General features: G+C 39.6%; 1 protein-coding gene across 1 annotated transcript in view; it reads left to right on the top strand.

The window, feature by feature from the left end:
• The window catches only part of jmjd6 (jumonji domain containing 6, arginine demethylase and lysine hydroxylase), a 36,719-nt gene extending 14,062 nt beyond the window's left edge, over positions 1–22,657 (top strand). The window contains exons 3-6 of the mRNA XM_039739978.1: positions 830–1,116; positions 9,944–10,079; positions 15,202–15,340; positions 21,580–22,657. Coding sequence (XP_039595912.1) covers positions 830–1,116; positions 9,944–10,079; positions 15,202–15,340; positions 21,580–21,711 — 694 coding nt within the window. The 3' untranslated portion in view covers positions 21,712–22,657. The remainder of the gene's footprint in view (positions 1–829; positions 1,117–9,943; positions 10,080–15,201; positions 15,341–21,579) is intronic.
• The last annotated feature ends 1,055 nt before the right edge of the window (positions 22,658–23,712 follow it).

The following is a 23,712-nucleotide window of genomic DNA, read 5'->3' as shown; positions in this document are numbered from 1 at the left end:
TTTTTTTAATTTTTTAAATAATATATTCAGTTAAAAGTAGTAATGAAAGAATAATAAAGATCTATGGAAAGAGTTTTTATGTTTTTAATTACTTGCTTGTTCACGTTCCATTGTATATAGTGAGGCAGTGAGAATGAAGGAGGTGTCACTGTCCTGTCCGTATCCTGGAGGCTTCTTCTCTCACAGCTCTTAAAAACCGTCAGGCTTTTTATTATAGAAAAAGAGTGTCAAGGATTGCCATGCACAGGATCTGCACTGTGATGGAAGAATCTTCTTGTTAAGAGAGTCACATTGAGAACAACAGATGTTTCCCATTTCTTACAGATCAAGCAAAGGGTTAAAGGCGACAGACTGTTATTCCATTCTCTTGTTAGCTATTAGGTACATTTCTCAAAATGAAACACACAGACTTTTTAACCCTTAACTATAATATCCATTGTCCAACCTGCTATATCCTAACAGAGGGTCATGGGGGGTCTTCTGGAGCCAATCCCAGCCAGCACAGGGTGCAAGGCACGAACAAATCCCAGGCAGGGCGCCAGGGCACACTCTAGTGACAATTTAGGATCGCCAGTGCGCCTAACCTGCATGTCTTTGGGCTGTGGGAGGAAACCCACGCAGACACGGGGAGAACATGCAAACTCCAAGCAGGGAGGGCCCGGGAAGCGAACCCAGGTCTTCTTAGTGCGAGGCAGCATCGCTAACACTGCGCCACCGTGCCGCCCCTAACTATAATATAACATTTATAATTTTTTTTTTGTTCCTACCTGGGAAGCCTAGTTTGATTTTAAAAGTCCAGTAATTGAGCGAATGTTGTTTACTTTTTTAGGTGGTTTGTTATGGGACCTGCACGCTCGGGGACAGGAATTCACATCGATCCTCTTGGCACCAGTGCATGGAATTCACTCGTTCAAGGACACAAACGCTGGTGCCTTTTTCCAACAAACACCCCCCGCGAGCTCATCAAGGTAACCCGGGATGATGGAGGCAATCAGCAGGACGAAGCCATTACCTGGTTCAGTGTTATTTATCCAAGAACTCAGCTGCCAACTTGGCCGCCCGAGTTCAGGCCCTTGGAGATTCTTCAAAAGCCAGGGGACACTGTCTTTGTACCAGGTGAGCTGGAGTGAAGGTGAAAAAAAGTACTGACTACAGTGCAGTGCTGGTTATGTCCTTCCATTATTGACTTTGATTCTTTGATACTTTGTTCCAGTAACTGAAGCTGATGTTTCTTATAAAATATTTTATAAGCAAAAGACCTTTAATGCACATGAGAACTGGTCACATTAATCTGTGTTTCCTTGCCATATGCAGGCACAATGTGTACCTCACCGCCCCTCTGTTACTACCTTACCAGTGTGCATTCTGTAGGCTTTCTGGGTAAATGATCACAAACTTTAGGTAAGAGGGATGTTGCTAACTTGACCCACTAATTGAATGTGCGCTGTATACACAGAAGTAAGGGCACCCCTGTCTTGGTCATATGACTAATTCTATTATGTTTTAGCATTTATAGTTGCATACATTTTTTAAATCAGTTGTGTATTGGCTATGAAGAATATTACTGTTTTGCACAGTGCTAATCTAGGTAATTTTAAAAAAAAGAGAGAATTAAACTTTACCAATTTTTAATAACATGAATAATAACAAATATAGAAAATAAGAGATAACAAATAACAGTAAATAAACACAAAAAGCCATTTTCAATTTAAAAAATAGTATGAATAAATAAACTGGGTAACCGCGCTAAATGGAGCTGTATATTCAAAAAACATTTGTTCTTCTCATTGTCTTCTTCACACAGTAGCAGGCCGTGGTTGTGGGGTCAGATCCTGCTACTGACACTGTGTGACCACAATTGTGTCACTTCACCTGCCAGCGTTCCATCTGGAAAAACAAAACTAAAGTAACCGATTGTTTCTCAAATGGTTGTAAGTTTCCTTGGATAAAGATGTTGGGTAAATAATTAATAGTGCAGTGTGGCAGAGTGGCAATGGCTTTGGACTGTAAACCCAGAGGTTGTGGGTTCAAATCCGGCTACTGACACTTAATGACAATAAGCAAGTCACTTCACCTGCCTGGGCTCCAACTGGAAAAACAAAAGAAATGGAACTTATTGTACCTCAAATGTTGTAAGTCACCTTGTGCAAATGGGTCTACGGAAAAAAAAAAAAGAATCTTTCTAGTTTCAAACAAATTTTAAAATAACTGCATCCCAGGGTGTAATGGGAGCAGGGTTAAGATGAAACAGTCAAATAAAGGTGCAGTGGGATTCTCCTTAAAAAGACACTAGTATCCTGTTAATTGGAGGTTGCGTGTTGTACGTGTTGTGCGTGAAACTGCACACCATGTCAAAGTTTCCTTTGTTTTGCAGAACAGGATGCTATCATGTAATTTAAATGCCTCCAACAAATCATATAAAGTTAAAAATTGTGTGTGTGTATGTATACACTAATAAAAGGCAAAGCCCTCACTCATCACTAATTCTCCAACTTCCCCTGTAGGTGGAAGGCTGAAATTTGGCAGGCTTATTCCTTACAGCTTACTTACTTACTTGGGCAGGTTTCATTTTGAAATTCTACGCGTAATGGTCATAACTGGAACCTATTTTTCTCCATATACTGTAATGGAGTTCAGCTCGATGGCTGTGGGGGGGCGGAGTTTCGTGTGACATCATCACGCCTCCCACGTAATCACGTGAACTGACTGTGAGTGCAGTACGTAGAAAACAAGGAAAAGCTCCAAAAAGCGCTGAAGAAAGCATGCATTATACAATTGAGAAGGCAGCAAAACAATAAGAAGAGAGTGAGTGACACATACAAGCATATTCGTAAGTGCAGCTACTGTGGAAACAAAGCACGGTGTAAACCGTAAGTTTAAATTAAGTTTATAGACACGCTCCCACTGCCGTTTGTCATGCACAGTGACCCATACAAGCATATTCATGACTGCAGCTACTTCGGAAACAAAGCACGGTGTAAACCTAAAGTTTAAATTAAGTTCATAGACAGGCTGTCGCTGGCGTTTGTCATGCCCACGACTAATGCGGGATACAAGTTTAATGAGAGGATGCAAGGTATAAACGAGAGTTTTGATCACTTTGTAACTAAGTTAAAATTGCTGGTGACGGGTTGTGCTTATGCAAATTCCGAGAGCCTGTGTCTGTGGGGAGATTGACAGTTGAGGCGGGTGGGGGAGTCACGTCATCATCTCCCCTCCCATTCACCTCATTTCGCTCTGAGCTGAGCTCCGCAGCTAACGCGGTCTTGCGGAAGCAACTTTGTCACGCTGCCACCAAATACTCGCAGAAAAATGCACAAGTTAATACACACGCTGTCTCTAGAGTTTCTCCACACTCTGAATCCTCCAGGCACTACTTACAAAAGGTTACATTGACAATCGTGTTACGTTATTTTTAAAATGTTTCCTTTTCTTAGCACAAGTACAGCTGAGAAGTTTCGATGCATGTGCTGCATAACGTGTTAAAAAATAACGCATTTAATCACACTTTGCATTCCAAGCAAAGGGGAACTTCTGTCAATGCATGATTTCCTGGTACACCGATTACATTGATCAGCGCTTTCTGATTCATTTTACCCTCCCACCCCCTTGGTTTGAGAAGAAGTATGAAAAAATATGAGGTTAACACAGAAAAACAGATCACCAATTGAAGCTTTATGAATAATGGATACTTTATTCGCCATCAATAATTGTTTTGGTAAAGCCATACTCACTGTAATCCTCGTTCCATTTTATAATTTTTCCGCGACTAGCCATGATTAAATGAACGATAAAAAAGTAAGAGCGAAGCGAGGGTGACTTATTCAGGCAGGCAGGCGACAGCTCAATAGCTCGATTTTGGATATAAGTAGGTTCTATTTAGTCGCCAGAAATATCTTTGGTAGGAATGGAAGTTGAATTTAGTCTTTAAATTTCTATGGTGAAGAAAAATTTATGCAATGATGACTAAGTTTAACTTACATTCCTACTAAACATATTTCTGTCGACTAAATAAAAATTACTTATATTTAAAATTTAAATAGGACTTGAATAGATAAGAGAGTTCATAATACCCACGCAGCACTAAGTGCACGTAAGAGCAGGAGTCATCCGTTTTAACAAGCAGCGTATTGCACTGATACGAAATAGCCTGCCCATTTAATTATTTAGGAATAGATAGATAGATAAATTAAGATTTTGTACAAATAATGTTTTTAGTTTTTCTTTCTCGATGGATTCTGGCACCCCCAGCAACAGCTGCTCACACCCCAAAGTGTGTGTGTGTGTGTGTGTATATATATATAGGTATATAGGTAAGCGAGACCCGTACCGTACATAATAGAGGGACGCAGAGTTAATCGGGCCTGCGAGTGATTAGTAGTGGGTGCCAGTTCTGTGCAAGCCCTACAAGGGAATCGGGTACTTTGACCGAGTGGGCGAGGGAAGGACCGATTGAGCCGGAGCAGCTGAATAGTGCTGTCTCTCGGAGCGATACAACAACAACAACATTTATTTATATAGCACATTTTCATACAAAAAGTAGCTCAAAGTGCTTTACATAATGAAGAACAGAAAAATAAATGACACAGTAAGAAAATAAAATAAGTCAACATTAATTAACATAGAATAAGAGTAAGGTCCAATGGCCAGGGTGGACAGAAAAAACAAAAAAAACTCCAGACGGCTGGAGAAAAAAATAAAATCTGTAGGGATTCCAGACCATTAGACTGCCCAGTCCTCTCTGGGCATTCTACCTAACATAAATGAAACAGTCCTCTTTGGATTTAGGGTTCTCACGGAAGGACTTGATGATGATGATGGTCACGTAGACTTCTGGATTTTGATCGATCCATCATTGCTGGAGCATCATGATGCTTTGAGTAGGTGAAGAGAAACCGGAAAAAGAAACAGAAGAGAGAGTAGGGGTCAGTATGGATTTTAGAGCCACCATAAATAGTTATTGTGATGAATTGAACATACAGAGTATCAGGATTAAGTTAAAGTGAAGTTATAAAAAGGCCATGTTAAAATAATGTGTTTTCAGCAGTTTTTTAAAGTGCTCCACCGTATTAGACGAATTCCTATTGGCAGGCTATTCCTGATTTTAGGTGCATAGCAGCAGAAGGCCAACCGCCTCACCACTTCTTTTAAGTTTTGTTCTTGGAATTCTAAGGAGACACTCATTTGAGGATCTAAGGTTACGATTTGGAATATAAGGTGTCAGACATTCCGATATATAAGATGGGGCGAGATTATTTAAGGCTTTATAAACCATAAGCAGAATTTTAAAGTCAATCCTGAATGACACAGGTAACCAGTGTAGTGACATCAAAACTGGAGAAATGTGCTCAGATTTTCTTTTCCTAGTTAGGATTCTAGCAGCTGCATTCTGCACTCGTTGCAAGCGATTTATGTCTTTTTGGGTAGTCCTGAGAGGAGTGCGTTACAGTAATCTAGTGTCTGATTACAAAGCGTGAACTAATTTCTCAGCATCTTTTAGTGATATAAGAGGTCTAACTTTAGCTATGTTTCTTAAGTGAAAAATGCTGTCCTAGTGATCTGATTAATATGATTTAAAATTCAGATTACAGTCAACAATTACCCCTAAGCTTTTTACCTCCGTCTTGACTTTTAATCCTAATGTATCCAGTTTATTTCTAATAGCCTCATTGTATCCATTATTGCCAATCACTAAGATTTCAGTTTTCTCTTTATTTAACTTGAGAAAGTTACTATTCATCCATTCTGAGATACAAGTCAGACATTGTGTTAGTGAATCAAGAGAATCGGGTCATCAGGTGCTATTGATAAGTACAGCTGTGTGTCATCAGCATAGCTGTGGTAGCTCACGTTGTGCCCTGAGATAATCTGACCTAACGGAAGCATGTAGATTGAGAAGAGCAGCGGACCCAGGATAGAGCCTTGTGGAACACCATATTGGATATCATGTGTCTTTGAGTTGTGATTACCACAACTAACAAAAATTTTCTCCCTGTCAGGTAGGATTCAAACCAATTTAAGACACTGCCAGAGAGGCCCACCCATTGACTAAGGCGATTTCTAAGAATATTATGATCAATGGTGTCAAATGCAGCACTCAGATCTAAGAGGATGAGAACAGATAAATGGCCTCTGTCTGCATTCACCCGCAAATCATTTACTACTTTAACGAGTGCAGTTTCTGTGCTGTGATTTGTTCTAAAACCCGACTGAAATTTATCAAGAATAGCAGGTTTATTGAGGTGGTCATTTAACTGCATAATGACTGCCTTCTCCAGAACTTTACTTAAGAAAGGCAGGTTAGAGATGGGTCTAAAATTTTCAAGAGCTGAGGGGTCAAGATTATGTTTCTTAAGAAGGGGTTTAACTACAGCAGTCTTAAGACAGTCTGGGAAGACCCCCGTATCTAATGACGAATTTACTATGTCAAGAACATTATCAATTAGCACCCGATACTTCTTTGAAATAATTTGTTGGTATCGGGTCAAGGACGCAGGTGGAGGGTTTTAGTTGAGAAATTATTTTATGTAATTCAGTTAAATCTATCCTAGTGAAAGAGTTTAATTTGTTTATAACAGGAATGCTGGGGTTTAGGAGGATCCTTAGTGTTGGGGAGATATACTATGTTATTTCTAATATCATTAATTTTTTGATTGAAAAATACAGCGACAGCCTCACAGGTTTCACTGGAAGTACTTAGGAGGCATTCCTTTGAGCTACCTGGGTTTAGCAGACGATCTGTCGTAGGGAAGATCAGTTCTAAAGATGCCGCCACCGGTCACTCATAAATCAAAGGGGATTCAGACAGTAAAGGGGCTCTCTTTTACACATAGAGAGACTCAGATATATATATACAGTGGTGTGAAAAACTATTTGCCCCCTTCCTGATTTCTTATTCTTTTGCATGTTTGTCACACAAAATGTTTCTGATCATCAAACACATTTAACCATTAGTCAAATATAACACAAGTAAACACAAAATGCAGTTTTTAAATGATGGTTTTTATTATTTAGGGAGAAAAAAAAATCCAAACCTACATGGCCCCGTGTGAAAAAGTAATTGCCCCCTTGTTCAAAAAATAACCTAACTGTGGTGTATCACACCTGAGTTCAATTTCCGTAGCCACCCCCAGGCCTGATTACTGCCACACCTGTTTCAATCAAAAATCACTTAAATAGGAGCTGCCTGACACAGAGAAGTAGACCAAAAGCACCTCAAAAGCTAGACATCATGCCAAGATCCAAAGAAATTCAGGAACAAATGAGAACAGAAGTAATTGAGATCTATCATTCTGGTAAAGGTTATAAAGCCATTTCTAAAGCTTTGGGACTCCAGCAAACCACAGTGAGAGCCATTATCCACAAATGGCAAAAACATGGAACAGTGGTGAACCTTCCCAGGAGTGGCGGCCGACCAAAATTACCCCAAGAGCGCAGAGGCGACTCATCCGAGAGGTCACAAAGACCCCAGGACAGCGTCTAAGAACTGCAGGCCTCACTTGCCTCAATTAAGGTCAGTGTTCACGACTCCACCATAAGAAAGAGACTGGGCAAAACGGCCTGCATGGCAGATTTCAAGGCAAAACCACTGTTAAGCAAAAGAACATTAGGGCTCGTCTCAATTTTGCTAAGAAACATCTCAATGATTGCCAAGACTTTTGGGAAAATACCTTGTGGACTGATGAGACAAAAGTTGAACTTTTGGAAGGCAAATGTCCGTTACATCTGGCGTAAAAGGAACACAGCATTTCAGAAAAAGAACATCATACCAACAGTAAAATATGGTGGTGGTAGTGTGATGGTCTGGGGTGGTTTTGCTGCTTCAGGACCTGGAAGGCTTGCTGTGATAGATGGAACCATGAATTCTACTGTCTACCAAAAAATCCTGAAGGAGAATGTCCGCCATCTGTTCGTCAACTCAAGCTGAAGCGATCTTGGGTGCTGCAACAGGACAATGACCCAAAACACACCAGCAAATCCACCTCTGAATGGCTGAAGAAAAACAAAATGAAGACTTTGGAGTGGCCTAGTCAAATTCCTGACCTGAATCCAATTGAGATGCCATGGCATGACCTTAAAAAGGCGGTTCATGCTAGAAAACCCTCAAATAAAGCTGAATTACAACAATTCTGCAAAGATGAGTGGGCCAAAATTCCTCCAGAGCGCTGTAAAAGACTCATTGCAAGTTATCGCATAAGCGCTTGATTGCAGTTATTGCTGCTAAGGGTGTCCCAACCAGTTATTAGGTTCAGGGGACAATTACTTTTTCACACAGGGCCATGTAGGTTTGGATTTTTTTCTCCCTAAATAATAAAACCATCATTTAAAAACTGCATTTTGTGTTTACTTGTGTTATATTTGACTAATGGTTAAATGTGTTTGATGATCAGAAACATTTTGTGTGACAAACATGCAAAAGAATAAGAAATCAGGAAGGGGGCAAATCGTTTTTCACACCACTGTATTATATATATTTTATATATAAAATCCAATGTCTGTCTGTCTGCTTTTCACGAGAGAACTACTTAATGGATTTCAGTCTGTTTTTTTCCTATAATTTGCTTGAACATTCCGGTTGATTTTGTGACTTCTCTCAATCGCTTGCAGAACCGATTTATTTGCGCGAATCTGAGAGAGACACAGAGAGGAGGGCGAAGTGTGACGTCAGGAGTGGGGAGCTGGGCGGTGGCTCTCCTCACTCACACGCCAGCCTCCGTTCGAATCGCTGTACCTCTGGCCACGTTTTGGAGTGTATCCTGCCTCTGCTTAGTTAGCGATACCTGTTTGTTTGTTGATTTTTGAAGTTTGTCCTGTTTCACTACTATGCGGGCAGAGCCGTGGGGGACGGCTAGTAATGGATAAGGCTTGTTTGAAAAATACGAGATGCGCTGGGTATGAAAATTGTGTGCCAAGACTCCATTATTCTCTTATTGTCCAAAAGACATTCATGGTATTTAGCTGAACAAATGTGTGAGGATCTGCACAATACAACAACAACAACAGCAGCAGCAATGATATTTATTTCTACAGCACATTTTCTTACAAAGAATGTACTGCTTTACAAGATATCAAAGAGGAAATTACTAGAAAAGAAAAAACAAATAACATTAGATAAGAATCATGAATAAGTAAAGAAAAAAATAATAAAATCTTAAGCTTAAATATATAATCTGTAGAAGAGCAGTGTCCTTATATACAATATAATATTGTAAAAGATGAGGACAGTAATAAGGTTAGATAGCCATGAGGACAGAAAAAACAAAACAAAACTCCAGTTAGGCTGAAGGAAGAACAAAATCTGCAGGGGTTCCAAGGCCAAAAGACTTCCCAGCCACCTCTGGGCGTTCTACGTCACATAAACATGCTTAAGTCATTCGTCATTGTTTCTAGGCTTTGTCCTCAAGGAGTCAGTGCTGTCGGTCTCGCAGTCAGCTGGGGCACCTGCCTTAATTCCAGGATCACAGACGGCTGCAACGGGGTAGTGAATCTTAGTGAAGAAATAGCCTGACTGGTTTATCAGTGCAGAGGAATTGCAAGGAAATGTGCTCATCCTGTTAATGTCTATGTAATCGCACAGTGCACAAGACAATATATAAATAATAGAAACACTTAAATAGCAAATGGTATTAAGTTGATTTTACGCACATTGCTCAAACACCCAAAGTAAGCAATAAGTGTTACCTTTAAAGTACAGCTTTTCAAAAGCGTTAGCAAGTGAAATAAATACAAAGATAGCCATCTCCATGCACAGTTTTCACGGCATGAGTTTCGAAAAATGTTAAGGGCAGCATGAGAAATGGCTATGGATTTTCATCATTTATATAATTTCTGTGTGTGGGGGAAATAATGATGTGTTCTATTGAAACAGCTGCTTCGTGAATACTATGGTGATAATAAAGGTCCACTTATGTTTATAACCAAATGTATTGCTCTGCATCTACAGGGGGCTGGTGGCACGTTGTTCTCAATTTGGATGTGACTATTGCTGTGACGCAGAACTTTGCCAGCACTGCCAACTTTCCAATTGTGTGGCACAAGACTGTCAGAGGTAGACCCAAGCTCTCTCGGAAATGGTACAGGTAAATGGCTGCCTCAAACTATTGATTTATGTATTTTATTTTATTTTTTATTATTATTCAGACAGGCAGCATAGCCTCTAGAGTGGTGATTCCCATCGTGGGGCACAATTTGATTTTTTAGGGGGGCAATTCGAGAATTTAGGTACGTTAAACAATTTATGAAATGAAAAAACAGAAATTCACCGTTAAAAATGATAGAAAAAACAAATAAATTTTGTTTTTATTTTTTATAGAGAAGGGATGGTGAAGAACCCTTTAATTTATGATTTTACAACTGGTTTGGGTTTTTCTACTTAGAAATCATTTTTACCATTAAAATAATATGAATTGTAACAATGATTATAAAATTTTGCAATATAACAAAATATTAAATGATCAAAATATTACAGAAAAAGTGGTCATTAAAGTTGTTTTATAAAATTTAGCAATATAACAAAAATACAAAATGATCAAAATATTACAGAAAAAGTGGTCATTAATGTTATTTTGTAAAATTTTGCAATATAACAAAAATATAAAATGATATTTTATATTTATGAAGATCACGTCTCTTACGTTTTCAAAACTGTATTTGCTGTATTTCATATTACTTCATATTATATATAATATATTTATGTATGTATGTACGTATAATACCCAGCTTTGCCCGGGTGGAAAATAAAGTGTTTTTTTTTTATTTTATTTAAATGTTTGAGAAAAAAAAAAACAAAAGAAAACACAACTTTAAAAATACATTAAAAAACAATAAAGACTCACTAATGTGCTCGTCTTGCGGTCTTGTGTGTATGTTATCATCCAGTTGACGCTCGGAACCAGCCAACTCTATTTAATTTGAAAAGCAACAGGCGGGCGCCGTTGCGCTCAAACATTAAGAATGCTGGAAGTCCCCTGCTATATACTAACTGTGTAAGCAGCATTGGGATCGTAGAAAGTATTGAAATTGTCAGAACTACTTTGGGCATCTCTCTGCTAGAAGGATTGAAGTTGCCGACGTGCTTGCATCGTTTGTGCGTTAGCAGCTAAGCGACCGTCTTTCTTAGAAGGTTTCCTTTTGCCGGTGTGCTGGCCTCGCTTGCGTATCCTCGGAGCTGGAGCTCTCACCCCGACTCTACATCTCACTTCCGGGCCAGACGCACACACACTTGCACGAATGGAACTCTGTTTAATTTCAAAGCCAACAGGGGCGCGCGGTGGTGATGCTCAAACTTGAAGAATGCTGGCAGTCACCTCCAGTTCACCTTCTGGTGGTCGCTCTGAGTGTCAACTGAATGATAACATGCGTACAAGACCGTAAGATCACCTCCTACCCTACACAGAAGGGGGTGGGTTAGTGCCAATTTGACTCTACAGTATTTTTAGTTGACCATTGAGAAACATGTGTACCAAGTATCATGAAAATCGCTCCAGCCATTCGGACGTGATGCTGGAACATACATACACACACATTAACTTTTTTATATATATATATATATATATATATATATATATATATATATATATATATATATATATATATATATACTGCTCAAAAGAATTAAAGGAACACTTTTTAATCAGAGTATAGCATAAAGTCAATGAAACTTATGGGATATTAATCTGGTCAGTTAAGTAGCAGAGGGGTTGTTAATCAGTTTCAGCTGCTGTGGTGTTAATGAAATTAACAACAGATGCACTAGAGGGGCAACAATGAGATGACCCCAAAACAGGACTGGTTTAACAGGTGGAGGCCACTGACATTTTCCCTCCTCATCTTTCTGACTGTTTCTTCACTAGTTTTGCATTTGGCTACAGTCAGTGTCACTACTAGTAGCATGAGGCGATACCTGGACCCTACAGAGGTTGCACAGGTAGTCCAACTTCTCCAGGATGGCACATCAATACGTGTCATTGCCAGAAGGTTTGCTGTGTCTCCTGCACAGTCTCAAGGGCATGGAGGAGATTCTAGGAGACAAGCAGTTACTCTAGGAGAGCTGGAGAGGGCCATAGAAGGTCCATAACCCATCAGCAGGACCAGTATCTGCTCCTTTGGGCAAGGAGGAACAGGATGAGCACTGCCAGAGCCCTACAAAATGACCTTCAGCAGGCCACTGGTGTGAATGTCTCTGACCAAACAACCAGAAAGACTTCATGAGGGTGACCCAAGGGCCCCATGTCCTCTAATGGGCCCTGAGCTCACTGCCCAGCAGCATGCAGCTCGATTGGCATTCGCCATAGAATACCAGAATTGGCAGATGCACCACTGGTGCCCTGTGCTTTTTACAGATGAGAGCAGGTTCACCCTGAGCACGTGACAGAAGTGAAAGGGTCTGGAGAAGCCATGGAGAACATTATGCTGCCTGTAACATCATTCAGCATGAGCAGTTTGGTGGTGGGTTAATGATTGTCTGGGGAGGCATATCCATGGAGGGTCACACAGACCGCTACAGGCTTGACAAAGGCACCTTGGCTGCCATTAGGTATCAGGATGAAATCCTTGGACCCATTGTCAGACCCTATGCTGGTACAGTGGCTCCTGGTGCACGACAATTCCTGGCCTCATGTGGTGAGAGTATGCAGGCAGTTCCTGGAGGATGAAGGAATTGATACCATTGACTGGCCACCACACTTTCCTGACCTAAATCCAATAGAACACCTCTGGGACATTATGTTTTGGTCCATCCAATGCCACCAGGTTGCACCTCAGACTGTCCAGGAGCTCAGTGATGCCCTGGTCCAGATCTGGGAGGAGATCCCCCACAACACCATCTGCCATCTCATCCGATGTTGTCAGGCATGTATACAAGAACACAGGGGCCATACAAAGTGCTGCGTACAATTTTGAGTTGCTGCAATTAAATTTTGGCAAAATGGACTAGCCTGCCACATAATTTTTCACTCTGATTTTTGGGGCGTCTTTGAATTCAGGGCTCTGTAGGTTGATCATTTTCATTTCCATCAAACGATGTGGCATCCTTTTGTTCCTAACACATTACCCAGTCTATATCAGTATAGATATCCAGGAGGATTTCTTTTTCCCATTGAGATCTGATGTGTTTTCAAAGTGTTCCTTTAATTTTTTGAGCAGTTTATATATATATATATATATATATATATATATATATATATATATATATATATATATATATATATATATATATATATATATATATATATATATATATATATATATATAAAAAAATTGATTTCTTAGTGATTTCTTTGTCAGTACTTCAACTCTCCTTTCCCTGTTTTGTTTCCATGTTCTTTGGAAGCTTGTTTAGATCAAATTAATGACATTATGGGCTTCCTCCATGTGAGTAGGAGTTCACTTTTTGAACAGGTAATAATAAGAATAAGGTATAGGTTACAGTGGGGCATCATGATTTTAGAGAGGCCTAGATGGGGCATGACCAAAAAACGTTTGGGAACCACTGCTCTGTAATATTTTGATATTTTATATTTTTGTAATATTGCAAAATTTTATAATCATTGTTACAATTCATATTATTTAAATGGTAAAAACGATTTCTAAGTAGCCAAACCGGTTGTAAAATCATAAATTAAAGGGTTCTTCACCATCCCTTCTATGTTTATATAAATATAGAAATGTCTGTGTAAAAAAATAAAATTATTATTTTTTTTTTTTATCATTTTTAACAGTGAGTTTCTGTTTTTTTCATTTTATACATTGTTTAACGTACCTAAATTCTTGAATTTCCCCCCAGTGGGGCGTGCGCCCCATGTTGGGAATCGCCGCTGTAAAGGCTCAGCTATCAATTCCGTCCCTGCTGCTGTTTTTTTTAGTCACTGCTGTGTAAAAAGACGATTGGCCGGATATTGGATCACAAGCCAACACATTCCAATTTAAGTGATGTTCTAATCCACCCACATGTTGGTTCATTACTTGTGTCTGTGGAGATAACAAGAGTAAGCATATAAGCGCATGTCCTTAGGGACTCCTGTTTCCAGTGCCCTTCGGCTTTACACAAATCTGCTCTTTAATTAGGTAGCTAAAATTCCACGTGAAATGAGTGGGTGTCAAATCAGCCGTAAAATAATTAGGCGGTAATTTGTTCTGACACGATGCAAATTCTCTTTGTGTTATGTAAAGTGTCCCATATGTTGTAATCAGTGTTAAATGTAGTGTATTCCTAGGGTGAGAAAGGAAATGCATATGGTTGTTTTGAAACTACTGTCTTCATTTTTCTCCAGCCGTCTGGAGTTTTTTTGTTTTTTCTGTCCCCCCTGGCCATTGAACCTTACTCTTATTCAATGTTAATTAATGTTGATTTATTTTGTTTTATAATTGTGTCTTTCATTTTTCTATTCTTTAATATGTAAAGCACTTTGAGCTACTGTTTGTATGAAAATGTGCTATATAAATAAATGTTGTTGTTCATTTTTCTGAAATGAAGATGAAAAACAACATTTAAAACAATCATTTTGAGGGTGGACTATTGAATAAGAGTCGTGTGTTCATCACTCTGTGTTGTGCAGGTCTTCAAGTTCAAAGCTCTTTCCTGTATTACTTTATTTCCTCTGTGTGGACTGCTCTGATTGTCAGGAAATATTTATTTAACAGTATTCTAACATGCAAATGCATGCTTTCTGCATGTTGTAAGCACATCACATGGTAACTTGACAGGTGGAGTTGTTTTTTTAATGGATGTTGTTAATATTATTTGATCTGGTCCTCTGTTGGTCTTCATAGATGTCCATTCTGTCAAAGTTTTTTTTATCTCCATTCTTCATGAAAATGTGAGATTATAAAATTTTCCCAGCTATCACTACAAACATTGAGTAAGCAATTAAAACAAAAAATTATATCATGCCATCTGTAGGTTGGCCCTCAAAATGTGTGCTCTGAATTAGTTGTGTTGTAATTCTGACAAAGATTTTTTTTATTCCTTTGGATATTTCAGTGTTTCTGTGCCAATCAGAGATTACAATCCTATCGGGCCAAGAGGACAACATCTGGAAACAGCAGAGATCCAACCCTAGGTTCCCAAACTGAATAGGCCCCAAACCTTTTCTGTACCTTCATATCCTATCCTGTTGATGATTTTGTATTTATTAACATACTTTAAATGAAATGAATACCAACATATTTATATTATTCACATGATCTTTTTGTTTATGTCAGGATACTGAAGCAGGAACGGCCGGAGTTGGCAGCATTAGCAGATGCCGTTGATCTCCAAGAGTCAACAGGAATTGCATCAGATAGTTCCAGTGACTCCTCCAGCTCTTCTAGCTCCAGTTCCTCTGATTCAGCCTCTGAGGTAACTCTGACTTTACTGTAGTTTGACATTTGTTTAAAGTGTTAAAGTGTCAGTGAGCAACAAAAAATATGACCTATCCCCATGTTAATACAGGTAAATTAATAATGCTAAATTTAAACGTGTACATGTGGCACGGCAAGGACAGGCTAGCGAGGGAATCTGATACATGGCTACCAATAGTAATCATTACCTTTGTGTCTAAAAATCAGGACTCGTAAGAAAGTCATGGACTCGGACGTGTTTTTAAGAAACATTCAACAATCTGACGAAAGCCAGCTCTGATTGCATACATGCAAGCTTGCTGTCATGTTGTTTGAAGAGGGGGATTGATCATGAACGCGATTTCACATCATCCTGTTGATTCTTTCAACCACAAAATACTAAACCAGCAACGTTTGTGCTATAAAAGCTATAATTTGGCATTCTGTTTTCTTTATGTCACTGCACTATCTGGTTGTGAGTGGCGCAGTGGTAGTCCTGCTGCTTCACAGTAAAGGAGACCAGGGTCCTGGGTCCTCACTGTGTGGAGTTTGCATGTTCTCCCCGTGTTTCCTCCCACAGTTAGGTGAATTGGCGTTTCTAAATGGGCCCTTGTGTATGCTGTGTGGGTGGGTGTGTTTGCCCTGCGATGGACTATCGCCCAGTCCAGGGTTTGTTCAATGTCCTGTGCCCTTAGTTCTGAACAGGGTTGCAGGACCCCACGTCCCTCTTCAGGACTAAGTGGGTTAGAAAATCACTGACTATCTGGTTGTAGATATCATCAAGCAAACTATGAATCCCAGGTCTTCTTTTAAGCTCTGAGCTATTATTTATACTTCTTTTTCTATTGTAAATCTTCACATTTACATTAAACATCATTTGCCACATATTTGCCCATGCTGGCAGACTCTGGAATATGAGAAATTCGCCTAATTAGCATCCCACTGTTTTCCAAACATTTTTATGCTTAACTCGCATGCTCTGGGGCAGAAGAGAAATGAGTGAATATTCTTTGGAATGGTAGCTCTCAGTGGGACAATTCTGATGTAACAATGTTACTCCAATTATCTGAGCTGTAGTGCGACACGGACCTCTAGGCTTTTGAACAATACAGTAATCCCTCGCTATATCGTGCTTCGACTTTCGCGGCTTCACTCTATCACAGATTTTAGATGTAAGCATATCTAAATATATATCACGGATTTTTCGCTGGTTCGCGGAGTTCTGCGGACAATGGGTGTTTTAATTTTAATAATCAGAGCATGTATTACATATTAACTAAAACTCCTCAATAATATGCTTCCCGCATGGTGCTTGATTGTTTGCTTTTCTCTCTCTCTCTCACCCTCTCTGACATTCTCGCAATTTGCAGTGATGGTCTTGAAAATTTTTTAATCTTGTCTTTTGGAAAAAAAAAATACCAATGTTTTTATGATGTCTAAGGCTGAACAACAGCAAAATGGTATTGAAGACATCCATGGGGAAATAAAATCTCAAATTACTCGTGTCACATAATCCACATGGCAAGCACACAACATCCCAAACACACATTTTTGCTAAAATATCGCCAAGTAAACACTCGTGATTGAAAATAGAATGCGCTCACACATGAACTAGCATTGTATTCGTGTAAGTGCATTTATATTCAGATTTGGAACTGCCGTACTTCAGGATTATTTAGAGGCAGTTTGTGAAATCGCACAAGTGAATTGACCTTCTTGTCAAAGCATGTCGGATATTCACAAGTAGGAGTTCCTGTTAATGGTTTTACTAGCTTTTAATTAACTCCTAATCTTTAGCTTTACGTGGCTCTCCCGTGTGCTTTTTGAAGGACCGTGTTAGCCAATAAAGCAGCTGCTACTGTCCACATGTGACAGAAAGTCGCTCTGCAGATCCTACGAGATCGATGTATGCGCTTTGATGTTTGACGAATGGTTCGATGTGGTAAAGCAAAATGCTGACATACAAATGCATTTGTGCTGCTTTTATATTCAAGTGTCACATATTCCCCATTGTAACGATGCGATACATTTTAAAGGTCTCTCATAACCATCTTCTGTGCCGTCTTTTTTGTGGCAACTTCACAACAGCAACAGAATGTACGGCGCTGTATTTGAGCCACAGAGAAAAAAAAATTAAGGCACGGTGAAAAGATGTATTTTGTGATTAAAGTGGAAGTTTTGGCATTAATCTCAAAATGTCCACTTTAATCTCATAGTTTACTTTATCGTTAAAGTAGACCGTCGTAAACATCACCTTAAAACCGACCCAGCTGTTAATCGCTACGTGTTTCTGGGGCTTCCTCCTGACCTGACAGCACATGCAAGCCGCAATAGATCATCACACAGAACACATTAAATTTACCATATTCCAACTCTCTGCACATTTAGAATTCTTAGGTTTATACTTGATATCACTGTCATGATGAAATGTATTAAAGTATGTATGTTACATTTTACAGACCTCCCCCAAAAGCTGCTGGTTAATTTCAATAGATGCACTATAGAGAGCATCTTAACTAACTGCATGATGGCCTGGTACAGGGCTACAGGGGTTGAATTATGAGGAAAGATTAAAAGAGCTGAGCCTTTACAGTTTAAACAAAAGAAGATTAAGAGGAGACCTGATTGAAGTGTTTAAAATTATGAAGGGAATTAGTCCAGTGGATCGAGACTGTTATTTTAAAATGAGTTCATCAAGAACAAAAGGACACAGCTGGAAACTTGTTAAGGGTAAATTTCGCACAAACATTAGGAAGTTTTTCTTTACCCAAAGAACGATAGACACTTGGAATAAGCGACCAAGTAGTGTGGTAGACAGTAAGACGTTAGGGAACTTTCAAAACTCGACTAGATGTTTTCTTGGAAGAAATAAGTGGATAGGACTGGCGGGCTTTGTTGGACTGAATGGCCTGTTCTCGTCTCGAGTGTTCTAATGTTCTAATGAAAATTATCTACAACAGCTGCACCAAGGCTGCTAAAGAAGCCCTGCAGCGGGTCGTAATAACAGCAGAGGCCATTATTGGGACTGAACTGCCATCACTCGATCTCTTGTATAAGACTCGCCGTGTGAGAAGGGCCAGAAACATTCTCAAGGACAAAACTCATCCTGGAAATTCTTTGTTTGAGCTCCTCCCGTCAGGCAGACACTTTCGGTCAATCCATGTAGGCACAAACAGATTAAAAAATAGCTTTTCCCATCTGCCATAAACTTTCTGAACTCTGAATGTCCTCGGTCTGAGATGGATGGATAGATATGGATGGATGGATGGATGGATAGATAGATAGATACTTTATTAATCCCAAGGGGAAATTCACAGATCATTTTTAATTGAATATGTGCAATACGCTATATTGGTAATATGCAATATACTAATGCACTATGCGTTAACAGGTGCAATTACAATTTATGCTGCTGTACTTTGAGCAATAATAATTTGCTCTGGTTACTTAATCACTGTATACAACATATTTGAATTATTTGACTTATCTTTAAATGCACCTTGGGGCTGTTGCAAAAAGTAATTTTGTTGTGTTACACAATGACAATAAAGTGCTTGAATTGAATTTGAATTAATTTTGTTTAAATAATGAATACTGTTAATAATTACACACATGGGGGCGGCACGCTGGCAGAGCAGTAGCGCTGCTGTTTTCCCGCGAGTCACGTCGCTGGTATTCCCTGCCTGGAGTTCTCATGTTTTCCTTCTGGGTTTCCACAATGTGCTCCAGTTTCCTTCCAAAGTTATGCAGATTTGGTGACGCTAAAGTGACGCCAGTGTATGTGTGTGCTTGTATTCACCTTGCGATGAGCTGATGCCCTATTCCATGGATTGTTTCTTCCTCATGCCCGATTCTAGCTGGAATGGGCGCATCCCTGGATTGATGGATTTAATCACTAAACATCCTTTTTCTGAGATATTGCGGCAAGTTGTCCTCAGAATTTAACACTAGAATTACTAGAGCCCACAAAAAAACTCAAAAATCCGTCCCACCTTAAATCGCTTCTCACCTCTCAGTCAGCATCCCTTTGTCCTGTAAATGTGTGGATAAGCAGCAAAGAGCAAGCAGCCTGCTATCATGTCCTCCCACCCTGCACAGTTTTCTCAGCTCAAGTCTGTTTACCTGCGTGTCAGTTGCTTAGAGTTGTAAAGAGTGAGAAGTCAAGCAAAATGACACCTTTTATGAATACTATATCGTTATTTGGAACACATGCATTTCATGTGTGTTCCGTGTCTACAAAAATCTTTGCACAGTAAACCCATTGTTAAAACAGAAACGTTTTTCATGTTTTAGGAATAATTGACAAAATATAGACATGAAGTGTATAATGTGTGTGACCCGACATTTGCGCGATAGACATATGAGCGCTGACAAAATAGCGCAGATTAAAACGCGGCGACAAAATTTCGAAAGTTTCATTAAATATGAATTACTAGTTTAAAGCATATATAATAATGTTTATTTTAGAAGTCAATATTATGAGACGCGGCATGCCATCAGCACGGCACGCAGATAGTCCTTAAGATCCCGCCCTGCATATGTAGGAAGAATTGCAGCAAGACCTCTCGATAGTTGAGCGTATTTAGACTTGCTGGCTGCCTGACTGCTGGTAATTGTGCTTTGTATACGACGCGTTATGCCAACCCTCGACTGAGTTATTTGTTCGTGGCATGCCATCAGCAGTTATAACCTAGCACATAATGTGTACATAATGCGCACGTACGCGTCCCACTCTCTTGGTCTCTCTTGCGATTTTGTTGTGGCGATTTTGTCGGCGCAGGTTTGTCGGCACTCATTTGTCCATCGCGGTTTTGTCAGGGCTCATATGTCTATCGTGCTTTTGTCGGTGAACCATAATGTGTGAAGCCTGAATTCCAAATATCAAAGAAACACTTTATACAAGTACTAGCAGAACAAATGCACTTTTTTCCAAGACTATAACCGAACAAAAAGAAATCAGGTTAGTGTTTGCTTGTTGTCCTGACTTCTTGGGTAGTATACTGGTTAGAGCTGCTGACTCCAATTCAGAAGGTTGTGGGTTCGAGTCATCTCCCAAAATAAACGTTTTCAGTAGTGAGCTGTTCTTATTGTTAATATTATACACTAAAAGCATACATTTGATTTGCGTCTGTAACAGCCACTGTAAATGTATAGTACTTGTCAAAGTTAGCGTCTTTTTTTTTTAGTTTTACTTTATTTACTTATCTTTCTACACCATAAAGTCACAAGTATACTGCAGAGCTTCCTCTGTTTGATTGTCAAGTGCACGCAGACACTTCAGTTTGCAAGCATTGGTTCGAGAATGCAGTCACAATTAGACTGCAGAGCTATACCGCGTCTTTATGTGAAAACAGCAGAGAATGAAACTGAATAAAAAAAAAAAAAAAGCAAAGATAACCTTTACAAGTATCATAAATTTACACCGGCTGTTACAGACTGAAATCAAATGTATGTTTTATAATTCTAAAGTAGTAAGAATAAGAGCAGTTCACTTCTCAAAACGTAGTCGTGCGGGATCGAACTCGTGACCTTTTGATTACTAGTCAACAGTTGATACCGTTGCACCACGGAGGCAGTCAAAATAAATGCGTGTCAATGTCACATGCTAACACGGCTTTTTTTCTTACCGCTACGCCACGGAAGCTGTTGTCTTTTTCCTTGAACCTTTAGTGAAAGTGTTTATTTGGCTTTGGACTTCAGGCTTCATACATTATATAGTTTATGCCTACGTTTTGTCGTTTACTACTAAAATATAAAAAACGTTTGTTTTAAAAATGCGTTTACACAGATTACTGTACAAACGGAACACACATGAAATGCGTGTGTTCCAAATAATGATCTATTATTTCCACTCTAAAACTCCACTTCACTCCCAGATAGTCAATCTTGGCATGAGCTGGGGGAGGTTCGTGCACATTCTAAGTCGGTTGGAATAGCCGGCTGCTTGCAGCTTATCTTTATCGGCACATTATAGAGGACAAAAGAAGCTGGCAGAGAGGTGCAAACGGATTTAATGTGGGCCAGATCTATGAGTTTTTTCGTAGGCTCTAGTAATTCTATTGTTAATGGATGTTTCAAGCAATTCACAACACAGTGAAGCCGAACGTTTTCTCACCGTGATGATATCTGGCACTGCCACCAGATTTACTTAAAGTACGCGTGTAAGTATAAACAGTACAACGGTTGTGTAGCCAGAGTGTCCGCTGGAGCATGAGTCGCGTCACCTAATTGTGTTTTTTTTTTTTTTGTCATCTGAAGGGTGAATCTGGCTCTGAAGGAGATGCAATGACCCACCGCAGGAAAAAAAGAAGAACCTGTAACATGATGGGAAATGGAGATTCCACAACCCAGGACGACTGTGTGAACAAAGAACGCAGCTCTTCGAGGTGACGCCACCCGACAGAACACAAGCCACAGCGCCACGGTTAAAGTTCACAGAAGCATAGCAAGAGGACACCCACCCCAGGGATGCTGCTCAGGCTGTTTAATAAGACTTAGATTTTACTTCTCTAACTTGGTGTTAGAAAGGTAACTTACTCAAAAGATCAAGACTGTTTTATTTTAGTAAGATTTTATATGTGCCTGCATTTCAACAACAAAAAAAAAAAAGTTCCATTGTGCAGGAAAATGTAATTTCAAATTTAAAAAAAAAAAAAAAATTGCCTTTACATTCTTGTGTTCAGCTGTCCGGTAAGTGGGAATAACGTGGATTTTTATACATGTGGTCCTCAATGCTATGTGTGGTGAATGTTTGTTTATAAAACACCAGTTGTCAGTAAGTTCAATTTTGTGTTTTTCATTACAGGGAATAAAATTTGCACTTTTGTCTTTTAAAGTAATATTAAGAGATATGCCTTTTGTGTTAATACTTTTAAATTGTGTCTCCCTGACCACAAAACTGTTTTGTTCCCGACATGATCTACTTGTTTGCCCCCTCACTGTTACAGTATGTGTGGGAGGTCCGCTAGTTACGTTTTATATTTGTCTGTTTTCTGTGTGTCCCCATTGAGACACCAGGCCGAGCTGAAAGTTTAGAAAGTCGAATTTGTATTTCTTCACAGTACAAGTAACGGTTCAAGCCTTCATCACAAGTCAGAAAGCAAGAGGTGGGCAGTTGTGTGGTGCAGTGGCTGAAAGCTGAGCTCCATTTCCTGTCCTGTGCTGTCCTCTGCAGAAACACAACAGTTTAGTCACACCGAGCACCAGTACAGGTTCACCATCTTTGCCTCCTCTTCTCTCTGAAAAACACAATTAGATACTCCCAGAAGTATGGAGTTTCTTTTTTTTTTTTCTCCTCACTGCAGCCGTTACTTTTTTAATTTCTGCAAAAAAAAAATGCCAGTTGTACTTCCATGCAGAAACAAACTGAAAGAAATGGCTGTGCATTCACATCCTCTGGGAAGGCAAGACTCTCTGTGGTCTCTGGGGAAATGTTAGAATGGTCAGGATGGCACAGGAAATGCCAAGAGATGCATTACAGAGTTCTCTCTTTCTGGTGGGCAGCAGTATACGGTTGTGTTCGTGTCCCGGCAGTCAACAGAAATAGGAAAGCACAAGCAGCTTGAATCTTCCCAGGCGTTCAGAATGACTGCAGTGTAACGGTTGTGGTGTTCTCCTTCTTGCTGGTTATTTGAAGGGTCTGCCTTTACCATTTGCAGACTGTTTGGGATTTCCTGTTATTTTTCTCTCTCACATTTTTACCTTTATTTGTCTGACTCTGCTGAAGCACTGAGGTAGCCTCCTGTATTGAGCCATATCTGTTTTCAAGAAAATGTCCTTCAATAAAGTTAATTTGTCAATGATGTGTATGCTGTGTTAATTGTATTCTGGATGCTGTTTTTCTAAATTTATTTCAGATTACAAATGAAACGGCAATGAATTTATTAGATGTAATCCGGATGCTGCCTGTGCAGTGGCCACGGTCCCAGATCCTTATTTATTTATGTGGCCAAGCCTGCAAAATTCCACATGACTGCCTGATTTGTGGACCAAGATGCCCTTACTGGTTCACATTTTCAGAGCAGCTCTGTGAATTTCTTCTCTGGTTCTTCTCTACCCTCAGTTCACAGAGCAAAGGGTGCAGATCCATTGCAGGCCAGACTGGGGACAGTTCAGAAGCCACATGAAAATAATGGAATTGAACACTTGTGAAAGTACAAATGACTTGGGCAGCCTGAAAAGAAGATGCAAAATGGAAGAGTGCATTCAAAAGTCACCATTTTCGGGTTTTGAAAACGCCTGGGGCAATGTGGTCGAAAGGCAAAAGTTGAAAACTAATGTCTGTGGTTTGTTACGCCTTTTTTTTAATAGTGTGGATGGGGACAAAATCACTGCATGAGTTGCGTAACGTGACATGGCCTTAGACTGGACGACTTTTGGGGTGTGGGAGGA

The sequence above is a fragment of the Polypterus senegalus genome, chromosome 17 (assembly GCF_016835505.1).
Source record: "Polypterus senegalus isolate Bchr_013 chromosome 17, ASM1683550v1, whole genome shotgun sequence".
Taxonomy (NCBI): domain Eukaryota; kingdom Metazoa; phylum Chordata; class Cladistia; order Polypteriformes; family Polypteridae; genus Polypterus; species Polypterus senegalus.
Note: the sequence above shows the minus strand (reverse complement) of the source record. Positions and strands in the feature narration are given on the sequence as shown.